Source organism: Microplitis mediator, chromosome 10 (genome assembly GCF_029852145.1).
Source record: "Microplitis mediator isolate UGA2020A chromosome 10, iyMicMedi2.1, whole genome shotgun sequence".
Taxonomy (NCBI): domain Eukaryota; kingdom Metazoa; phylum Arthropoda; class Insecta; order Hymenoptera; family Braconidae; genus Microplitis; species Microplitis mediator.
The window spans coordinates 3,228,160-3,252,396 of record NC_079978.1 but is presented as its reverse complement, the minus strand read 5'-3'; the positions used below and the strand labels follow the sequence as shown (position 1 = coordinate 3,252,396).

The 24,237-nt window shown below is 29.9% G+C and overlaps 3 protein-coding genes across 6 annotated transcripts; all 3 read right to left on the bottom strand.

Moving 5' to 3' along the window:
• Positions 1-121: 121 nt before the first annotated feature.
• On the bottom strand, positions 122-4,366 carry LOC130676601 (odorant receptor 49a-like). The gene is made up of 9 exons (XM_057482944.1): positions 4,054-4,366; positions 3,841-3,960; positions 2,438-2,555; positions 2,082-2,346; positions 1,863-1,997; positions 1,681-1,771; positions 1,480-1,616; positions 1,285-1,417; positions 122-322 (listed from the first exon to the last, which is right to left on the bottom strand). Exons 1-9 carry the CDS (start codon positions 4,195-4,197, stop codon positions 272-274), a joined length of 1,194 nt encoding a protein of 397 aa, XP_057338927.1. The 5' UTR covers positions 4,198-4,366; the 3' UTR covers positions 122-271.
• Positions 4,367-5,202: 836 nt separating this feature from the next.
• On the bottom strand, positions 5,203-11,594 carry LOC130676602 (odorant receptor 67c-like). Of its 2 annotated transcripts, XM_057482946.1 has the most exons (9): positions 11,432-11,594; positions 11,249-11,368; positions 10,778-10,895; positions 10,440-10,704; positions 10,209-10,343; positions 10,045-10,135; positions 7,066-7,202; positions 6,335-6,467; positions 5,203-6,050 (listed from the first exon to the last, which is right to left on the bottom strand). In XM_057482946.1, exons 1-9 carry the CDS (start codon positions 11,573-11,575, stop codon positions 6,000-6,002), a joined length of 1,194 nt encoding a protein of 397 aa, XP_057338929.1. In that variant the 5' UTR covers positions 11,576-11,594; the 3' UTR covers positions 5,203-5,999. The 2 variants fall into 2 exon arrangements, with proteins under 2 accessions (XP_057338929.1, XP_057338930.1); XM_057482947.1 differs by lacking the exons at positions 5,203-6,050; positions 7,066-7,202 and having other exon boundaries at positions 6,354-6,467.
• Positions 11,595-13,218: 1,624 nt separating this feature from the next.
• Positions 13,219-21,996, bottom strand: LOC130676598 (odorant receptor 67c-like). Of its 3 annotated transcripts, XM_057482940.1 has the most exons (9): positions 21,357-21,992; positions 21,174-21,293; positions 20,703-20,820; positions 20,365-20,629; positions 20,134-20,268; positions 19,968-20,058; positions 14,447-14,583; positions 13,717-13,849; positions 13,219-13,432 (listed from the first exon to the last, which is right to left on the bottom strand). In XM_057482940.1, the coding sequence occupies exons 1-9, from the start codon at positions 21,498-21,500 to the stop codon at positions 13,382-13,384; spliced, it is 1,194 nt and encodes a 397-aa protein (XP_057338923.1). In that variant the 5' UTR covers positions 21,501-21,992; the 3' UTR covers positions 13,219-13,381. The 3 variants fall into 3 exon arrangements, with proteins under 3 accessions (XP_057338923.1, XP_057338925.1, XP_057338924.1); XM_057482942.1 differs by lacking the exons at positions 13,219-13,432; positions 14,447-14,583 and having other exon boundaries at positions 13,748-13,849; positions 21,357-21,994; XM_057482941.1 differs by lacking the exons at positions 13,219-13,432; positions 13,717-13,849; positions 14,447-14,583 and adding an exon at positions 18,242-19,083 and having other exon boundaries at positions 21,357-21,996.
• Positions 21,997-24,237: the final 2,241 nt, after the last annotated feature.

Below are 24,237 nucleotides of genomic sequence, written 5' to 3'. Positions count from 1 at the left end.
GAGGCGAAAGAATATAATGAATATTTAATCATTCTAGAAGTCGGGTTCGTTATTATTACAGTTCTTTTATAAAAGAGGGTCTCTTAGTAAAGCAGTAAATTTATGTTGCGATGTGCGATTATAAGAGTCGAGGAGATTTATTTGGTCGCAAAAAGATTATGAAATTGTAAATTTTTTTATTGTTTTATATTGCTATCAGTACTGTCATTATTTATCAAAATTATCGTAGTTACAAACGTATTTTAGTTGTTATTTAAAAAATGTAACGTGATTAACGCGTTGATAACAGGACGGTGAAATATGATCCTGCTGTTTTCATCATCTAAAAATGAAAAAAAAAAAAACAAAGATTAATTCAAACATAAAATTACAAATTTTCATCCATGAAAGTACTCTGTACTTGGTACGTGTTCTGTATGAAATAATAGCCAACAATGACAACAAGTAATATGTTGAATATCAAGATTTCCATTCATTAATTTTTTCTAGAGCAACGTATTTTTAGTTTTTAGAATTATTTGTATAAAAAATTTCGAGTTTTGAGTGACTGTCCCGCAGTGAAAGAAGCACCATAGTCACGTGATATTCAAAAAGACATAATTTTATATTCATATACTTATTTGGCCACATTTTATTTTATTTGAGTTATAACTTACTAATTAATTCGGTTAGATTTTTTTTTCATTCAAAATCATCATTATTAAAGTTTTTTCTATTCCTCAGTATTTTTTTATTTTCAAGACTAAAAATAATAAAGATTTTCTAATAGTTAGGGATCAGTTCACAAGACCAATGTGTTCAATTATAATTTTTAAAGGTAAATAATTAATTAATGACCCCGATAACTTCCCCTTCTCCCCTGTGGCTCAAAGTTTTGTAATTGACTGATATCTATTTGGACTCAATTAAAAATCATCAAACTTCAATCTATCCAAAGCTACAACTCCCGTACACAGAAAAGAAAATTCTCGACTGAAGGTAAATATTTTCGATTCAAAAAATTTTTTTGAAAATCTCAATTTTCTCGGATAAAGTAGAAATCTCCTCTGATCAAGTCAAATTCTATTAGCTCAAGAAAATCTTGACCTGATTCCCGAAAACGTTTGTCTTCCAAAATATTTTCTTCACTCAAGAAAACTTTTTTTTCTTTGTACGTCCTAACAAAAGAGATTTGAATAATAAATAAATTCCTCTAGAGAGTAAATCATCTAATTTTTGGCGGGCTGCATAGATATTAAAACTGGAAATTTTGATAAATGTATTGAAAAAATAATCGCTTAGTACCTTTCCAAAATTTTCAATTGTCAGTTCTATTATTTTCCCAGCAGTCAATCGACACGGTTTTTGACTTCTCATTGTCATTAACATCAATAATTTTTGTGATTTAGTTGAATTATCATACCATTGTGCCTTAGCTCTATAAAATCATAATTATAGATGACGAAGAGAACATTGTTCGAGAAAATATTGTATACTTACATGCACCGTTGGATATTCATACTCATATCTATCAATTTTTCAGATAAAAAACAGTCAAAATAGAGATGTACCGATTGAGCCACTATATACATTACGTTTTTTATTGTTTGCTCTATTTTATTTGATTGTGTAATCAACTAAAAATAATTTGTCTTTTTTTACTCTCCATAAAGTTAAAATTGCATTATTAATAAACAATACCTGAACACCGGTAACACTCATTAATGGCAAATTCAATGCAACTACAGCTCCCAGGCTGATGGAGAAATTAGTTTCCAGCAGTTCAGCATATCTTTGAAAATATATTACCCGATATTATTTCGGCCGAATAAATAACAAATAAGTAATTAATTAATATATGATGTAACTATTTTTTGACCCACTTTAAAGCTCTGTTGTGAGCTTTGACACATGAGACGTAATGTTCATACCGAACGTCTCGTAAAATTGACAAATTATTATTTTGACTATCATTTTGTCGTACTTCAACCCTTGGAGGTACATTTTCAATGCGAAATCTGCATAAACATATGGCATGTGTGAATAACTCATCCAAGCTCACCATGTTATGGAAAAAGTATAATATACATGTTTAGTTCTACCCTACGACTGCAAATAACCCGGTCACATGATGAACACACGTTACTAGTAAAACATCACAGGCAATAACAACACTCATGATCAATAACAAAAAAACATTCGATATAATCAAGAATAACCAATAATATTTATCTTGGTCAAAAATAATATATTCCAGTGGAAGAGAAAATTTACGTGGAACCGGGTTGTGTGATTTATAAAATATAGATATAATCCAGGGTATCATTGGCTCAAGAATATACATTATACATGCTGAATATACGAACGCTTGAGACACATAAGTTATAATTGATTAAAAAATTTTTTCAGCTCTATAACATAAATATTTTGTGATTTACTTAAATTACAACAACATTACCTGCATATCTAACTGCTACCCATTGTCCAAATTTCGAATGATGAAGTAGTATCTCTCTTTCTTTATCATTAATCAGTAATCCCCAATTCAATTTAATCCTATCGAAAAGTTCTTTCATCTATAATTAATAACTAATCATTAAATTGAAACTTGTATTGGTAATTTATCATGCACTGTAAAAAAATTTTTGGACCCGGTGTAGTGTAAATGTCTCGATGTAAAAATTTCTGTGTGAAAATTACACCAAATTCGGTGTGAAATTTAGGCGGTGGGAATTTAAAATCTTTACACCGCCAAACGTGTAAATGTATAATTCATGATAATTTGGCGTTATGAAAATTAATCATAAGAATATCGAAATGTTCAAAATATTATTTAATATCTAAATGAAATTAATGTAGTTATTGATCAAGCAGTTAAAAATATCCAATGATTGTTTGTTACTCATTGATTGAAATTACGAGTAACACGGAAAATGGTGTCAAAAAATAGATTACACTGTGTTAACATTACACGGATGGAAAATTTACACCGAGAGAATTTGACACTGTTATTTCACACTACACGGCCGTGTAAAGTTCTCCAGGCCCATTTCTACACCGAAAATTTTTACAGTGTACGATGAAATATATTTCGTTGTAAAATATTTAGAGTCCGCGGTGTGGTGTGAATGATTTAGTGTGAAAATTTTCAACACCGTGTAAATTATGTCAGACCATTAAGGGGTTAATGTTACTTCAATAGACACACAATGAAAAACAAAATAATAAAAATAAGTTCTCATTTACGCGAGATAAAAATAAAGAATGCGTTTATCAAAATTTCTAGTTTGAGTTTTAATTTTCAATTAATATCATATTATGAATCAAAAATACTTATGTTAAAATAATCGTTAATTTATTAACTTTAAAACATAAATTACCTTTTAAAGGTCGTAACAATATCAATGGCAACGGTTTATACATATTTTGTAATTTACATATGATTTTTGAATACAATGTTACTTATAATTAATAATTTTTTCAATTGAAAATACTTGACATTGTTTTATTGGTTCAATTATCAATTGTATTTTTTTTAGTCATTATTAAAGAAAGTTAGTTAATAATTTTTGAAGTTAAAGTTAAATCAATGAATTTTAATATCGAAAACACTCATTAGGTCATTTTAAACGACAGATCGAATAATCGAACAATGTATGAGATTTGAGCTGATAACACCGAACGATGTGGAAAAACACTCACACAGTGTTGAAAATACACCTCTGGATGATTCACACCGAGAAATTTCACACCGTTGATTCACACCGAATACACTGGGTAAAGTCCTCGAGGACCATTTTCACACCAAAAATTTTTACAGTGTATATATGAGTATGTAACATATAAAAATTAATTACAAACCACTTTTGCATGATATATTGAATTAATATATTTAGCTATAAATATTAGATCTATTATAAACGGAGATAGTGCTTCAATCAGTATATCGGGATCATGTGAATATTTTACCATGGCTATGATCTATAAATCACACGATGCTTGGAAATATTTTTCAATCAAAGAATAAGGATTCACACATAGTCAGTTATCAAAAAAAAAAAAAAAAGTAAATACTTGTGGAATTGTTTGCAGCCACATGGCTGTCCAAAATATAGTCACATGTAAAACACTCCGTGATCGTTTCTGATACGGCCATTGACCTATCATGACTCCAAACTTTCTCGCTGTTTTGTAGTAGGGTTCATCGAAAATATCCATTGTTATAACAACTATATCGTTTCTGACGCATTTAAATTTGCAAATGAACTAAATTTACTACTTTACCTCATTGTTTCCCTCACTATAGATTACTTGAATGACATTGACAGACATTTTAATTCCTTACATGTCTTATGTCAAAATCGTCCACTTTTGTAGTTGTACAGTTGATGTGGTAATTTCGTTTTATTCAATATAATAACATATCACAACCAAGTCTAACATAATGAATTCTTAATGTCTCTCGAAGTGGGGTTTATTATTCTTATAGTTACATTCTAAGAAAGGATGGATTGTCCAAACAGTGCATTTATTTCGTTAAACATTCGCGATCGTTGTGTGATTATCAAAAGAGAGTGGAAATTTTTTTTTTGTTTTTATGTAAAAATATAAAATTATGAATTTTTTCATTTGTTAATACTACAAAAAAAAAATTTGGGCAGCCGTTGGCCCTGTGAGCCAGCCCTAAAACTATTACAATCACTCGATGATATTTTTCACAATATAGGGATGGTAGTAGATGCTATCTCGCGATCGTAATCATTACAAATGATATGGCAAGTATTATGATCTCCGATAAGAATGATTGTCATCACGTAAAAAAACTCAAAAACATTCCCGAACAACCAGTTATCAATCAATAGTTTAGTGCATTGAGTAGCTGAAGTGTCCAAGTTGTTATTTACTTTACATTTCATTATTTAATATGTAAATATAATACACGAAGAAATTATATGTATATCAATTATTAACAGAAAGTATACCCCAACTGTCACTTTAGAAGGAGGCGGTCATTTTTTTTAATTTATCAAGTGCTTATCTGCTATTGACTGTTGGAGACAGTAATTATTAAAACGCACGGAAATATTTGAAATTTGAAATAAACAGCTTCAGAAGAAATAACTTTAAAAATTAGAGATTTTTTTGAAAATTCAAACTTTATTCGCACGTTAAATTACAGCGTATAGGGCGAACAAGCATTGAAAAATGGCAGCTCCCTTATAAACTGATAGTTAGTAGTTGAAGCACGTACTTTTATTAAAATAAATAATCGATTGAATATGTTTATTTTAATAATACATAAAATGGATAATTACATAATAATCATTTGATCATTCGCGTACTGATTCAATTTACGGACATTCTATTCCGAGCATATGCATATTTAAATTATTTTCAAAATAAATCAGAAAAAACTTAATTTACAACAAATTTTGAGTCAACTGGTTTATGATTATTTTTGGAACTACTCAGGATCGAGCCCACACTGAGAAAAAAATTTTCCTCTGAGAACTAAATTTTAGTTATGACAAAAAAATGATTTGATTGGCCATTGCTAATCATATATTTGATTATTTTAGATAAATATTTAATAATCTACCAACAATATAAATTCTTAGAAACTATATTATATTTAGCAAAGATAATTGTGCGTAAAGTAGCCAGCATACAATCAAATTATTTACCTGTAGAGCTGATAAAGTAGTCATTATGAAATATATTAGCTAGCCTTAGAGAATAAGTTATTAAAAATAATTGAATATTATTTTGAAATGACAAAATATTCATTTAACTATTAAGGTTATACTACTTGATATGCAGGGACGGGAAAAGTAACAAAGTTCATATAAAAAACTGTACTTGTGCAATAATAAAAATAATAATAATATTTAACAATTAAATAAATGCATATTTAGAATAATAATTTATGTTCCCGTATCACAATATCAGGTTCTGAGTAATTCATCATATATATAATTTACACTAACTTTTACCACATGAAGAAGAATGTGGAAGTTTGTTTATTGCATTGACAAAAGCATTGTGAAATATGACCCAGATGTTCTTACCATCTGCATGAAAAACATAAATACCCATTAGAAAGAATTGTAATAACAAAAGTGTGTTAACAATTCACACTCAGAAATTATTAATGTCTGATCAAATAATATGGATGCTCAAATAATTCAAAAGATTCGAATTTCTCGTGAATTATAGAAAATTCACTTTCTTAATTTATAAAATATGAGTTAAAAATTAAATAATAGAAATTTGGAAGGAATATTTGAATTCGATCACTATTCAAGCATCCTTAGATGTTAATTAGCAATAGTAAAAAAATAATTTTGATTATTACCGCTGAGAAATTTTCAATAGTCAAATCCATGATTTTAGCAGCAGTCAATTTGCAGGGCACTTGACTTCTCATAGTCATTATTATTAACAAATTCCGTGACTTTATCGAGTTATTGAACCATCTCACATTAGCTCTGTGTAAGACAAATATTAGAATGTATTAACGGAAATAATGTATTACTGATATGAATCATATCGATTAACATGTATTAACCTAAGCCTTGTACGATCATTAACTAAATTATTTACCTGAACCGTGATTAATACGCTCGACTTAACGAAATTATAATACATTAAACTTGCGTTTTTTAATTTACTCTAATTTTTTTTAAAACTGAACCTTTCTCAATGATTTGCTAACGTTTAATGCTTTCTTCTGTAGCTTAAATTCCTTCCATTTTCAGTCCAATTCCATTGCCAAAAAAGTAAAATGCTTCCAGGAACAACGAACTGATTACGGGAGAGTAAGATTCGAGGAGACCGACGTCTCAATAACATGTTGCCTCGCATTAAGTTCACAACTTGTTGTTACTTTTACAAATTACTTGTTGACGTATGTTATAGTCCGTGCAACTAAGGTTGCCAATAGAAAGTTGATATAACACATTTCAATAATTTCGTGATTTTCTCAAGTTCTCTAATATTAATTAATTAACTAAAAAATCGTACACGGCTTTGATCATACTTGATAATCAATAATTCCGATGTTAGATTTTATCAATGCATTATTACACGCATTTATGCATTCGTATGCTCATCTCTGTTAACCGTTCTGACATATAACAAAAGAAAAAGAGATGAGCTATCTGGGACATTGTGAATGTTGAGTATTTTAACAACTGATGTATTGTATTTGATTTCGTTATAATCTAAAAAATTACACATATAAATATATATATATACTAATTGTATAAATAGATACTAAATATATATATTAGGGAGAGACAAAAAACAACATTATTTTTTTTATTTTCCCGCTGAGAAAATTGTAAATTTTCAAAAATTCGGGAAGTTATTGGTTTCGGTCCGATTTACGAAAATCGAATTTTCACCAGATGTCGGCGTTTTGAGGTCCTAGGAAGCTATTCTGACTAATTTCACGATGATGTCCGAGTGTATGTATGTATGTATGTACGTACGTACGTATGTAAATACCTATATCTTTTAAACGGATGAACCGATGTTAAACTTTAAGGTGTCATTCGACGCGGCTTGTCAATATCTTGAAGCCGTAAGAAAATTGAGCTTGATCGGTAGGGCTTGTTTAGAGATATTCCAAAAATAAAATTTTTTCAAAAATTTTTTTTTTGGATAGCTTTCAATGTGCTCGTTGGATTGATTCCAAAATGGACTGGGCTCTAGAGCTTTATATGCCGCGTCGAATGCTACCTCAACCATCAAAATTCGTTCATTCGTTCAAGAGAAACCGCTGTCGAAAGAATTAAAAAAAAAAATTTTTTATTTATTCTGAAATATCTCAAAAACGACTGGATAAATCGAATTCAAAATTTGATCAGCTTTAGAACTTGATAAAACGCGTCGATTGCCACCTCAAACGTCTCAATCGGTGTATTCGTTTGAGAGATATCGTTGGAGAAAAAATGGTAAAAAACGTTTTTTTTCGAAAACAACAGCATTCAAACGTATTTTCGAGCTCGAAGAGCTTGAAAATGTATTCACAATAATGTTTTCGAGGTTCTTGAGCTCAAAAACAGCGGGAAGTTTTGGGGCTGGCCCGCAGGGTCGACTGACAGACTGATTTTTTCTTTTGGGGCACCATCGGAAATTGATAGGATATGTCAAAAAAAAGTCTGTCATGGGAAAAATTTTTTTTGATAGTTTGGAATTTTATTACACGACAGAGAATCAGTGTATTGGAAAAATCAATGAGTATTTTTTTTTTTTAAATTAAATGCTCTACAAAAAATCTGGGCGTCGGTTGACCCTGCGGGCCAGCCCCAAAACTTCCCGCTGTTTTCGAGCTCAAGGAGCTTAAAAACATCACTGTGAATATATTTTCGAGCTCTTTGAGCTCGAAAATGCTATTCCGTGGAATCAGTTTTTTATAAAATTTTCAAGCTTAACCAAGTGACGTTTTATGCTAGAGTTTGAAAAGGTAAGAATCGAAAATCATTAATGAAGAAGCGGCTTTTAAATTTTTATCATCGATTATGTTCTCTGAAATAAATGTGTTGAGGCAAAAATTAATGTCAGTTATCAGAATCAAGATTTGAATGAGTTTTGACTTAGGTCAGAGCATTAATATGTGGAATATCCGAGAAAACCATTAAAGACTGGGTTTTTCAATTTTTTGCTGACAATACGTTTAAAACCAAGGAACAAGTTATATGACATTATCTGATGATCGAAAGAGACTATAAAGAGAAAGAGTTTTTATGATTTCAGACACATTTTAGCACATTATATTTTGATTTATCTGGAAAAAATAACATAAAATGTTATTTTTTTAACTTTTCAGCGCCGATATCTTTTGAACTAATCAACCGATTTTGACGTTTGAAGTGGCAATCGGCGAGTTTTCTTGAATTCTAGAGCTGACTAAATTTTGAGATTGATCGGATGAGTCACTTCAAAGATAATCGAAAAAAATTGTTTTTTATGATTTCTTTCGCCAACGATATCTCTCGAACAAATGAACCGATTGAGATGGTTAAGGTGGCATTTGACGCGGCTTATCAAGTTATAGAGCTGATTAGATTTCGAAGTTGATCGTTCAAGTCGTTTCTGAGAAATCACTAAAAAACGAAAAAAAAAATTTTTTTTTTTCGTAATTCGCCAATATTTTTGAGTCTTCTTGATTAAATGATCTGAAATTTTCAGGAAAGTTGAGGGCCAACAAGCTCTTTCGATTACTACCTCAACCATCCAAATCGATCCATTAGTTAAAAAGTGACAAAGAGTTTACACACACACACACACACACACACACACACACACACGCACACACACACACACACATACATACAGTCGGACATCATTCTGAAAATAGTCAGAATAACTTCCTAGGACCTCAAAACGTCGACATCTGATGAAAACTCGACTTTTGAAAATCGGGTAAAAACGATAACTTCCCAATTTTTCGAAAATCGTCGATTTTCTTAGCAGGAAGTTAAAAAAGTCTCTTATCATTTTTCAAAAAATTCAATTTTTCAAAAATTATTCGCGGTCAAAGTTGGATTCATAGAAAATTTTATTATTATTTGAATTTTTCGGCGAAACTATCAGACTCATCTTTAAATGGTATAAAACCTTTTTCCGATCTTCTGACAAAATTTCTATTTTGACATATTCTCTCAATTTCTGGCGGTGTTAAAATAAAAATCTGTCTGTAGCTCGAAAATACTTCTGTATGACATGGTATTCGAAAAAAAAAGCGTTCAATCACCTACAAAAATATGCCTGCCAATTATTCCTATGACGCATCGTTAGCTACTTATAAAAATCAGAAGACACAAAAAAAATTTTTTCTATGTTATTCTTATGGAAAATAGATTCGTGCAATGCGGAACCTCTTCATGTTGATATTAAGAGCTCAAACTTTCTCAGTATTTTTTTTCGTCATTTCCAACAATATTTTCGATATAATGAAGAAAAAAAAATAGTCGATTTTTTTGATACAGCCTAATATATATATATATATATATATATATATATATATATATATATATATCTAGTCTCTTAATCATTTACCTGGAATCCGGTGACACTTATAAGTGGCAGATTGATTCCTACTAACATTCCCATGCTTATAGAATATAAGCTTTCAAGAAGTTCCGCAAATCTACATTAACATAAATATAATTATCATTCACGATAACAAATTATATCATTACATATTATAAATTATTCCACACTCTAAAGCTCGCCTGTGGCTCCTGATACAAGACACCAAATGTTTGTAAGGAACATCTTTCGAGTTTGGTAAATAATCGGTTCCTTCACGAACTTCGGAATCATTTTCATCGATTGGTGTATTCTCTAGTCGATATCTACTCCTCAAACATAGTCATTATAGTCATCATCATTCAATAATTAATATTCGCAAAAATAGCAACTATATTCTACATTAAATACTTCGATGTTACCCTGTAACTGCAAATAGTCCGCAAGCGTGTTGCACTAAGTTGATAAATATAATGTCACATGAAACAAGAATTATTATAATATTATAAACCATCAAACTTGTAAAACACAACATTATCCAGTAATGCTTCCTTCTGTCAATAATAATATACTCCAACGGAAGAGGCAATTGATATGGATCAGTTTCATTTATGTTAAATAATAGTTTTGAAAATTTCGGGACAATCGGGTCCAATACAAAAAATGTCGCTGAACAATATGCGATTCCTTGAAATAAATTCATAAATTATGATTGAACATTTAATTTTACTTTAAATTTGAAAACTGTTATTATCATTACCTGCCCATGCAGATGAAAGCATATTACCGAGGTCGGCGTGCTCCTGTTGTGTTTTTTTTTCTTCTTCGTTCTTCACCAATTTCCAATCACTTTTTATTCTATCGTATAAATTTTTCATCTGTATAAATTTGATATCTTGTTGTGAATCAATATATTAAATACAATTAAACTGAAATATTTTATAGATTATTGCGAAATAATAGGATATCTCTTTGCTTGCACATACAGGAAACAAATAACCGCGACAGTCCCAAAGCTGATCAATCAAATTTCTTTATAACAAAACAATTATTGAAAACATGATTGTAAATTCAAAAAGCAACTTTATACTTTCTACATAGAAGTGTAGGGGAACAGTTGACTAAGGTAGTAGTTTGATCCGTTTGTACGAAGACAAAAATTACCATTTAAAATTTACGCATTAGAAGAGATAATGAAGAACAAGGATCAAATATTCAAAAAATTACATACCTGATTTGATTTATACATTGCGTTGATATATTTTATTGCCGCCCCGAAATATACCGCCATATTTGAACTCGCTTCAAATTGAACATCTGGATCATCCGCATACATCGCAAGAGCTATAATCTTTGATGCAATTAATGGAATAAAAATAAAATTTCTTTAATAATCGCTATAAAATTAATATACTTGTGGAATAAATTGCGCAAAGACAAAAATCCAAATAATAGTTATTATTATTATCCTTTTACGACGAGTCTGATACGGCCATATACCTATAATTTTAGCAGAGTACTTCATTAGTCTATAGCAGGGTGCATTGAAAACATCCATCGTTATAACTACTCTTGTTTCTGTCGCCGTTTAGTTTACAACTGAATGAAAACGACGGGTTTACCTCATTGTTTCCTGCTTCATAATTTATTCAAATGACATTGACAGACATTTTAATTCCTTAAATGTCTTATGTCAAAATCGTCCACTTTTGTAGTTGTACAGTTGATGTGGTAATTTCGTTTTATTCAATATTACAACGTATCACAACCAAGTCAAACATAATGAATTCTTAATGTCTCTAGAAGTGGGGTTTATTATTCTTATAGTTACATTCTAAGAAAGGATGGATTGTCCATACATTGTATTTATTTCGTTAAACATTCGCGATCGTTGTGTGATTATCAAAAGAGAGTGAAAATTTTTTTTTGTTTTTATGTAAAAAAATAAAATTATGAATGTTTTCATTTGTTAATACTACAAAAAAAAATTTGGGCAGCCGTTGGCCCTGTGAGCCAGCCCTAAAACTATTACAATCACTCGATGATATTTTTCACAATATAGGGATGGTAGTAGATGCTATCTCGCGATCGTAATCATTACAAATGATATGGCAAGTATTATGACCTCCGATGAGAATGATTGTCATCACGTAAAAAAACTCAAAAACATTCCCGAACAACCAGTTATCAATCAATAGTTTAGTGCATTAAGTAGCTGAAGTGTCCAAGTTGTTATTTACTTTAAATTTTACTATTTAATATGTAAATATAATACACGAAGAAATTATATGTATATCAATTATAAACAAAAAGTATACCCCAACTGTCACTTTAGAAGGAGGCGGTCATTTTTTTTAATTTATCAAGTGCTTATCTGCTATTGACTGTTGGAGACAGTAATTATTAAAACGCACGGAAATATTTGAAATTTGAAATAAACAGCTTCAGAAAAAATAACTTTAAAGATTAGAGATTTTTTTGAAAATTCAAACTTCATTTGCACGTTAAATTACAGCGTATAGGGCGAACAAGCATTGAAAAATGGCAGCTCCCTTATAAATTGATAGTTGGAGGTCAGAGCACGTACTTTTATTAAAATAAATAATCGATTGAATATGTTTATTTTAATAATACATAAAGTGTATAATTACACAATAATCATATGATCATTCGTGTACTTATTTAATTTACAGGCATTCCATTCCGAGCATATGCATATTTTAATTATTTTTAAAATAAATCAGAAAAAACTTAATTTACAAAAAATTTTGAGTCAACTGGTTTATGATTATTTTTGGAACTACTCAGGATCGAGCCCACACTGAGAAAAAAATTATCTTGTGACAACTAAATTTTAGTTATGACAAAAAAATGATTTGATTGGCCATTGCTAATCCTATATTTGATTATTTTAAATAAATATTTAATAATCTACCAACAATATAAATTCTTAGAAACTATATTATGTTTAGCAAAGGTAATTGTGCGTAAAGTAGTCAGCATACAATCAAATTGATTACCTGTAGAGCTTATAAAGTAGTCATTATGAAATATATTAGCTAGCCTTAGAGAATAAGTTATTAAAAATAATTGAATATTATTTTGAAATGACAAAATATTCATTTAACTATTAAGAACATACTACTTGATATGCAGGGATGGGAGAAGTAAGAAAGTTCATATAAAAAACTGTACTTGTGCAATAATAATATTGTTATTAATAATAATAATATTTAACAATTAAATAAATGCATATTGAGAATAATAATTTATGTTCCTGTATCACAATATCAGGTTATGAGTAATTCATCATATATATAATTTACACTAACTTTTACCACATGAAGAAGAATGTGGAAGTTTGTTATTGCATTGACAGAAGCATTGTGAAATATGACCCAGATGTTCTTACCATCTGCATGAAAAACATAAATACCCATTAGAAAGAATTGTAATAACAAAAGTGTGCGAACAATTCACACTCAGAAATTATTAATGTCTGATCAAATAATTTGGATGCTCAAATAATTCAAAAGATTCGAATTTCTCGTGAATTATAGAAAATTCATCTTCTTAATTTATAAAATATGAGTTACAAATTAAATAATAGAAATTCGGAAGGAATATTTGAATTCGATCACTATTCGGGCATCCTTAGATGTTAATTAGCAATAGTAAAAAAATAATTTTGATTATTACCGCTGAGAAATTTTCAATAGTCAAATCCATGATTTTGGCAGCAGTCAATTTGCAGGGCACTTGACTTCTCATAGTCATTATTATTAATAAATTCCGCGACTTTATCGAGTTATGGAACCATCTCACATTAGCTCTGTGTAAGACAAATATTAGAATGTATTAACGGAAATAATGTATTACTGATTTGAATCATATCGATTAACATGTATTAACCTAAGCCTTGTACGATCATTAACTAAATTATTTACCTGAGCCGTAATTAATACGCTCGACTTAACGAAATTATAATACATTAAACTTGCGTTTTTTAATTTACTCTAATTTTTTTCAGAACTGAACCTTTCTCAATGATTTGCTAACGTTTAATGCTTTCTTCTGTAACTTAAATTCCTTCCACTTACAGTCCAATTCCATTGCCAAAAAAATAAAATGCTTCCAGGAACAACGAACTGATTACGGGAAAGTAAGATTCGAGGCAACCGACTTGTCAATAACATGTTGCCTCGCATTAAGTTCACAACTTGTTGTTACTTTTACAAATTACTTGTTGACGTATGTTATAGTCCGTGCAACTAAGGTTGCCAATAGAAAGTTGATATAACACATTTCAATAATTTCGTGATTTTCTCAAGTTCTCTAATTTTAATTAATTATCTAAAAATCGTACACGGCTTTGATCATACTTGATAATCAATAATTCCGATGTTAGATTTTATCAATGCATTATTACACGCTTTTATGCATTCGTATGCTCATCTCTGTTAACCGTTCTGACATATAACAAAAGAAAAAGAGATGAGCTATCTGGGACATTGTGAATGTTGAGTATTTTAACAACTGATGTATTGTATTTGATTTCGTTATAATCTAAAAAATTACACATATAAATATATATATATACTAATTGTATAAATAGATACTGTTGGGAATTTAGGTATGGTTATCGTGAATGAAACAAATCAATTTATTAAACAAATGAATATTATATCTTTTATTAAAATACGCGCTCTAGGGTATGTCTTCACTCGTAAGAGATTTAGCTTAGACTAACTTATTCTTTTAATATTATTTAACACTGTGGTCCAACAACCTCTCCTCTTTTTGTATAACAACGATCTCTAAGTTCAAAATATATATATATGAGTGTAAATGAAGAAAAACATATTGCCTTGCATTTACTTGGAATCTCTCGTCGACCCAAGTACCTAAGGTCATAAAATTTGATCCATGCTAGCTTTCTTTTCTTTAAGTAAACATATACACATTTTGAACTCAACTCAAATATATATACTACGACTTAAATGCGACACTGTTCGAAATAATATTTCGAACAGAATATTTAGTAAAAAGAAATCTTATATAAAACATATATAAGAATAAAGATTGATTTTTGTACAGAGAATCCAACACGCCCCCTCAAAAATTAATCTTTAAATAAAATAAAATTAAGATTAAATTAGCTTACATAATCATATTACTAATTATTAATGATACTTTTACAATAAACTTATTATATCAATTAACTTCTAAAATTAAATTGTAAAGACATATCCTTCCACGCAATCTGGGAATGCGAACATTATGGCCCAACTAATTTGCAAAGTGATCAGGAAAACCCAGAAAAACCTAATCCGACCATTTATCTTAAATATTTCAATTATACAGTCTATAATATATATATACATACAATATCTACAACAAAAATACATTCTTTAAAATTATTTCAAATCCATTTGTGTTCTGAATTCCACAAATTTTGGTCCAGTCAAAGAATTGGTCAGTGTATCAGCAATCTGTTGATCTGTAGACATATAGATTAGTTTTAATAAACCGTTCTCTACTTTGTCAGGAGAGAAATGATATATTATATCCATATTTTTCGATCTTTATGGCTTGATGGATTGTTCGCGATACTAATACAACCATTGTTATCTTCATAAATTACTACTGGCCCTAATATAACTATCTTTATATTTTCCGCTAATGATCGTAATCACAGTGCCTCTTGTGCAGCTTCATACAGAGCCATCTATTCAGCTTCTGATGTTGAACCTGCTACAGATGCCTGTCGTTTAGATGCCCAGCAAATAGTACATTGATCGAAAACTTAAATAAATAATCGGTTGTATTCTTTGTCTATCATTGTTATAACTTGCCTAATCTGCGTCTACATAACCGCTGATTATTTCTTTATAATTATTACGAGTATATGTTAATCTAATATTACTAGAACTCTTTAAATATCTTAATACTCTTTTCAGATACTGCCACAGTGTTTTATTGTTTTTATTCATATATCTACTTACGATATCCACTGATATGCTTAAATCTGGTCGTGAACAAACCATTAAGTACTTTATACAACCAATAACACTTTTACATGGCGCATCGTAACTTTTATCTGAATTAAAACTTCATAGTCAATTTTAATTCCTAGTGGCGTAGTTACATACTTACAATCATGCATATTAAATTTATTTAAGACTGAATTATTGTATGCATTTTGATCTAATATTATTACATTATCTGTTCTTGTAACTTTATGCCTAAAAATAATCTAATTTCTTTTAAATCGACCATCTGAAATTTATTCATCAAATACTCTTTAAAACTATTCATAGTATTTATATCTGAAGTTGCTACAACAAGATCATCAACATATAACACTACATAAATGTTCTTTAAGACATCTCCCAAATCTAAAATATAAATACAACGATCTACAGGAGAATTTTGAAAATTTAATTCTTTTAATGTAGATTCAAATGCTTCAAACCAGCAGCGTGCAGTCTGCTTTAAACCATACAGAGCTTTGTTCAATCTGCACACCTGATTTTTATCGCATTTGACTCCTGGTATTTTCATATGAATTTCTTCTTTTAATTTGCCATTCAAAAACTGTCTTCACATCCATATGATGCAGTAACAGATTATTCTGATTGACAATTGCAACTATGAATCTAAAACTAACAATTCTAGCAACTGGCGCAAAAGTTTCATCATAGTCTACCATATATTTTTGACCAAAACCTCTAGTAACTAATCGAGCTTTATAATTATGTGGATATCCAAATTCGTAATTTTTAATTGTAAATATCCACTTACAGTCTACAATATTTTTATGTTTAGGTCTTGGTACCAATGTCCAAGTATCATTAATACAAAGAGAATCGAACTCACTTTTAACAGCTCGTTCCTACTCAACCCTATCATTCCTATTTTTAATTTCATAATACGAACTAGAAATTTTATGCATTATTGATTGAGTAGATAGCATACAATCGTTAGGTAAACTATTTTCACTATACGAAATCTGAGGACGGGTTTTGATCCTATTACTCCTCCTACAACTGGCTTCTGATTTATTCCTATTATGTAACTTAGGAATTTTATTATCTTTGTGACTATTTACTTTATGTATTAAATCTGATTTATCGTTATTAGATATACTTAAACTATCTGGTTTATCATCACCAGATTAACTTACACTATCTGATTTATTAATATCAGATTTATCTAAACTATCTGATCTATCATTTTCAGATTTCTTTGAACTATCTGATTTATCAGTATCAGATTTACTTACACGATCTGATTCATTAATATCAGATTTATCTAAACTATCTGATTTACCATTATCAGATTTATTCAAACTATCTGGTTTATCATTACCAGATTTACTGACTATCTGATTTAACCCTATCAAATTTATTTAAACTATCTGATTTACATATTTAATTATTACAAATGATTTCTAGTATCTGCCTTAAGTTTCAATTATAATATGATTCTTTGATTTAACAAATTTATGCTCACTTATATGACCTAGTCTTTCATGCTATTTACTATAGTTCGTTTTATTATTTCTTGAGTGACAGAATTATCTTTATATATTGAAACTTTGGAGCCGATCTGAATAAAATTATTAGAGGGCTTACCTTCCATGATGGGTATACCACCTTTATTAATTTTTACCCTTTTCAGATCTGAAATGACCACCATGCCTGACTTCTATAGCTTTGACACCGCTGTACAGGACTGTATCTGACCCCTTCTATTACTCCTAGAACGCCCACGTTTGTTGTCATCTGGATGGAACCTCTTTTGTTTCTAAAATAAATTCCCCGCCTTTTGCTAAGGACAATTTTATTCGTCCCTGGAGACTATCAAAACTTTGAGCAATAACCGCTCGGTCTATAAGACAATCAGACGTGTAGAATTGAAGAATCTTCTTTTTTTCTTCTTTCAATTTATTTGAGGCTCAGCAATAATCACTTTATAAAATCACGGCACAAACTATTAAAGTAAACTAAACTCAAAATTTTATCACTATTCATTATGTAATTATTATTCAGCACATTATTATCAAGAATTATATTTAATTTTATTTTATTTGAAAATGATTATTTATAATTTATTTTTGTTCAATTATTTTAATCATTTAAAATCACATGCACTTCAATATTAAAATTAGACAATTTAATAGTAGATTTGATGTAAGATGATTTTCAAATTTTTATACTATTCAATTTTTTCTTTTGATAAATTAATCTTTCTTTCACGATTTTAATACACGGCGTATTCTGGGCCCATAACCAGTTGGGAATTTAGGTATGGTTATCGTGAATGAAACAAATCAATTTATTAAACAAATGAATATTATATCTTTTATTAAAATACGCGCTCTAGGGTATGTCTTCACTCGTAAGAGATTTAGCTTAGACTAACTTATTCTTTTAATATTATTTAACACTGAGGTCTAACAACCTCTCCTCTTTTTGTATAACAACGATCTCTAAGTTCAAAATATATATATATGAGTGTAAATGAAGAAAAACATATTGCCTTCAGCGTTCAATCACCTACAAAAATATGCCTGCCAATTATTCCTATGACGCATCGTTAGCAACTTATAAAAATCAGAAGACACAAAAAAAATTTTTTCTATGTTATTCCCGACTAGAATTTTTCATAAGGGCCTGACGAGGTCCTTATCGGGTTAACCTTATTTCTAATAAGGTCCCGATCAGAGTGTCCTGACGAGGATCCTGATATGGATGTAACGCTTAAGACCCATTAGGTCCTTATCGGGATTGCCTTATCAGGACCTTACCAGGATATCCTCATCAAATCCTTATCAGGATTACCTTATTAGCAATTATTTTAAAATCAATATTAAATTGCACAAAAAAATGAGAGAATTTTAATTCGATCGAGAATGTTATCTATTGTATTGAGAGCATTAATTAGAGGAAGTAAACATATTTTTTTTTGATGAAAAAATCCCGATAACTCCTGGGCTCGAACCTGCGTCCTTCCGATTCAAAGTCCTCGATGCTATCCACTGAGCTGACATACACAAGTGATCTTGAAAGTGTAAATATAATATTTATTATGATGTCAAAGAATAACTGATGAAGAAGTAAAAAATCTGTGCTACAATGATTGACGTGATTTTTATATAATATTCTTTTGTACTTTTTTAAATTTTTAGCCTGTAAATGAAATATTTGAAGGGATGGGATAACTTTTTTTAAAATAAGGATATCCAGATAAGGTCCTGATCAGGAACTCGTCAGGTTGTCCCGATGGCAAATAACTTTTTTTTTAAAAGAGATTTCCTGTCGAGGTCCTGATCAGGAACTTTTCAGGTTGACCCGATGGCAAATAACTTTTTTTTGAATAAAAATATCCTGACGAGGTCCTGATCAGGAACTTTTCAGGTTGACCCGATGGCAAATAACTTTTTTTTAAATAAGGATATCCAGATAAGGTCCTGATCAGAAACTCGTCAGGTTGTCCCGATGGCAAATAACTTTTTTTTTAAAAGAGATATCCTGACGAGGTCCTGATCAGGAACTTTTCAGGTTGACCTGATGACAAATAAATTTTTTTTTAATAAGGATATCCTGAAGAGGTCCTGTTTGAACTTGTCAGCTTTGCCCTAATTAGGCAAACCTTATATTTACCTGATAAGGTCCTTATGGTACTTCAGGCAAATCAGGAAGAAATTCTAGTCGGGTTCTTACGGAAAATAGAATAGTGCAATGCGGAACCTCTTAATGTTCATATTAAGAGCTCAAACTTTCTCAGTATTTTTTTTTCGTCATTTCCAACAATATTTTCGATATAATGAAGAAAAAAAAATAGTCGATTTTTTGATACAGCCTAATATATATATATATATATATATATATATATATATATATATATATATATATATATATGTATCCAGTCTTTTAATCATTTACCTGGTATCCGGTGACACTTATAAGTGGCAGATTGGGTCCTACTACCATTCCCATGCTTATACAATATAAGCTTTCAAGAAGTTCCGCATATCTACAATAACATAAATATAATTATCATTCACGATAACAAATTATATCATTACATAGTATAAATTATTCCACACACTCTAAAGCTCGCCTGTGGCTCCTGATACAAGATACCAAATGTCTGTAAGGAACATCTTTCGAGTTTGGTGAATAATCGGTTCCTTTACGAACTTCGGAATCATTTTTATCGATTGGTGTATTCTCTATTCGATATCTACTCCTCAAACATAGTCATTATAGTCATCATCATTCAATAATTAATATTCGCAAAAATAGCAACTATGTTTTAGATTAAATACTTGGATGTTACCCTGTAACTGCAAATAGTCCGCAAGCGTGTTGCACTAAGTTGATAAATACAATGTCACATGAAACAAGAATTATTATAACATTATAAACCATCAAACTTGTAAAACACAACATTATCCAGTAATGCTTCCTTCTGTCAATAATAATATACTCCAACGGAAGAGGCAATTGATATGGATCAGTTTCATTTATGTTAAATAATAGTTTCGAAAATTTCGGGACAATCGGGTCCAATACAAAAAATGTCGCTGAACAATATGCGATTCCTTGAAATAAATTCATAAATTACGATTGAACATTTAATTTTACTTTAAATTTAAAAAATGTTATTATCATTACCTGCCCATGAAGATGAGAGCATATTACCGAGTTTGGCGTGCTTCTGTTGTATTTTTTTTTCTTCTTCGTTCTTCACCAATTTCCAATCACTTATTATTCTATCGTATAGTTTTTTCATCTGTATAAATTTGATATCTTGTTGTGAATCAATATATTAAATACAATTAAACTGAAATATTTTGTAGATTATTGCGAAATAATAGGATATCTCTTTGCGTGCACATACAGGAAACAAATAACCGCGACAGTCCCAAAGCTGATCAATTAAATTTCTTTATAACAAAACAATTATTGAAAACATGATTGTAAATTCAAAAAGCAACTTTATACTTTCTACATAGAAGTGTAGGGGAACAGTTGACTAAGGTAGTAGTTTGATCCGTTTGTACGAAGACAAAAATTACCATTCAAAATTTACGCATTAGACGAGATAATGAAGAACAAGGATCAAATATTCAAAAAATTACATACCTGATTTGATTTATACATTGCGTTGATATATTTTATTGCCGCTCCCAAATATATCACCATATTTGAACACGCTTCAAATTGAACATCTGGATCATCCACATACATCGCAAGAGCTATAATCTTTGATGTAATTAATGAAATAAAAATAAAATTTCTTTAATAATCGCTATAAAATTAATATACTTGTGGAATAAGTTGCGCAAAGACAAATATCCAAATAATAGTTATTATCATTATCCTTTTACGACGAGTCTGATACGGCCATATACCTATAATTTTAGCAGAGTACTTCATTAGTCTATAGCAGGGTGCATTGAAAACATCCATCGTTATAACAACTCTTGTTTCTGTCGCCGTTAAGTTTACAACTGAATGAAAACGACTGGTTTACCTCATTGTTTCCCTCACTATAGATTACTTGAATGACATTGACAGACATTTTAATTCCTTACATGTCTTATGTCAAAATCGTCCACTTTTCTAGATGTACAGTTGATGTGGTAATTTCGTTTCATTCAATATAATAACATATCACAACCAAGTCAAACATAATGAATTCTTAATGTCTCTCGAAGTGGGGTTTATTATTCTTATAGTTATATTCTAAGAAAGGATGGATTGTCCAAACAGTGCATTTATTTCGTTAAACATTCGCGATCATTGTGTGATTATCAAAAGAGAGTGAAAATTTTTTTTTGTTTTTGTGTAAAAATATAAAATTATGAATTTTTTCATTTGTTATTACTACAAAAAAAAAATTTGGGCAGCCGTTGGCCCTGTGAGCCAGCCCTAAAACTATTATAATCACTCAATGATATTTTTCACACCATAGGGATAGTAGTTGATGCTATCTCGCGATCGTAATCATTACAAATGATATGGCAAGTATTATGACCTCCGATAAGAATGATTGTCATCACGTAAAAAAACTCAAAAACATTCCCGAACAACCAGTTATCAATCAATAGTTTAGTGCATTGAGTAGCTGAAGTGTCCAAGTTGTTATTTACTTTAAATTTTACTATTTAATATATAAATATAATACACGAAGAAATTATATGTATATCAACTATAAACAAAAAGTATACCCCAACTGTCACTTTAGAAGGAGGCGGTCATTTTTTTTAATTTATCAAGTGCTTATCTGCTATTGACTGTTGGAGACAGTAATTATTAAGGTAGTTGTCGGGTGATGGGCATAGTGTCAGAAAGTTCGAAAATTTCTTATACTTGTTAAGGGTATTAAGATCAAATTACCATTAAAATTTGAAGTCGATTGACCATCTCTAATTTGAAATATTTATAATCAAAGTTCTTATCATTAACATTGCGAGCAATGAGGAGTATGCGTTTCAAATCGCGTTCATGATTCTAATAAAAAAACTAACAGTCAGAAACTTTTGAAAAACTAACAGAAAATTAATGAATTTGTCCTGAATTTATTTAAAAAAAAAAAATAAAATATTTACCATCTCATTGTTGAGATATAGCAACACAAAGTTCAATAATAAAGGAAAACATATACATGTCGGTGAATTGGAAAAAAACAATCTGACAACGCTGTACGCGAGTATACATAGTATTATTTGAGCGGTAAATTTAAACATATACTCAGTACACTATACAGCAACTGGCAGAGCATATGCGAAGTTGTCAAATTTTAATTTAAGAAAATGTTCAATAGTATTTGTGATATACGTAGATATGAGTAGTGTGTAGGTAAACTTCTCACGGGTACAGTATCAAACAAAAGCAATGTCTCGTTTTAACTACCACCTAACCTACTCTTACCGCGTATATGGCTCATAACTTTTTGACAATATTGTAGCAGGACAACTACCTTAAAACGCACGAAAATATTTGAAATTTGAAATAAACAGCTTCAGAAAAAATAACTTTAAAGATTAGAGATTATTTGAAAATTCAAACTTTATCCGCACGTTAAATTACAGCGTATAGGGCGAACAAGCATTGAAAAATAGCAGCTCCCTTATAAATTGATAGTTGGAGGTTGGAGCACGTACTTTTATTAAAATAAATAATCGATTGAATATGTTAATTTTAATAATTCATAAATTGTATAATTACATAATAATCATATGATCACTAGTAGAAATAATCGAGTTTTCACTCGATATAAACCAGTAACTGGCCAGTGATATCGAGTAAAAACTCGAAATCGCGCCACCTACAACTAAGTCATAAACATTGGTCACTCCGACACTGTACCTTTACTAGTGTGTGTGTCTGTTTATGTTTTTCTGTTAACCTAAAGATGAATTTGAGAATTTCGATAAACGTCTTATAATTAATCCTAATTCAGAATGTCGACCTGATTTTATTTTACTTTTGCATTTTTGGTTGATTCCCAATTTAAATCTGAGTCAACTAACTAATATTTTCAAAAAAATTTTTACTTAAAATGTAGCTTCAAAATATACTAGTTCTAAAAAAATTGGAGAAAAAACTGTCATAAAAGATAATAAAATCGTTGAATGCTTGAATGAATTTTGTGCGGTTAAAAACCTTGGAAGTCCTGCCGAAATAATACAAGCTGTCGGAGTAATTTTAAGTAATTCAAAAGACTGGGAAGGTAGTAGAAAACCTAAATAAATATTTTTTTAATTTTCTTCAATTAAAAATAATTACTTTATTGTCAGATTTATTGTTGTTATTCTATTAATCTAATGATGTTATGTATTTCATAATCTAAATAAATATGAATTAAACGTTTATGTCATATCGTTTATTTAACATTATTTTTATTTTATTTGACAATTGTTTATAACCCTTGATAACCTCAATATTCAAAATTGATAGTTTCACTGGAGCCGCCATGTTTTGATCGATCTCTAGTAAAACTGGCCAGTTACTTGACAGAAACTCGATATTACACTGGCCAGTTACTGGTTAAAGTCTAGTTAAACTGGCTAGTTACTGGCTAAAAACTCGATATCATTTCTACTACCCGGGGAAAACGATTTAGATCTGACCATATATAATTATATCTGATTAGATCTGATTTGTCAGATCTGGCCAGATCTTTAAATTGTCTCTATCTGAC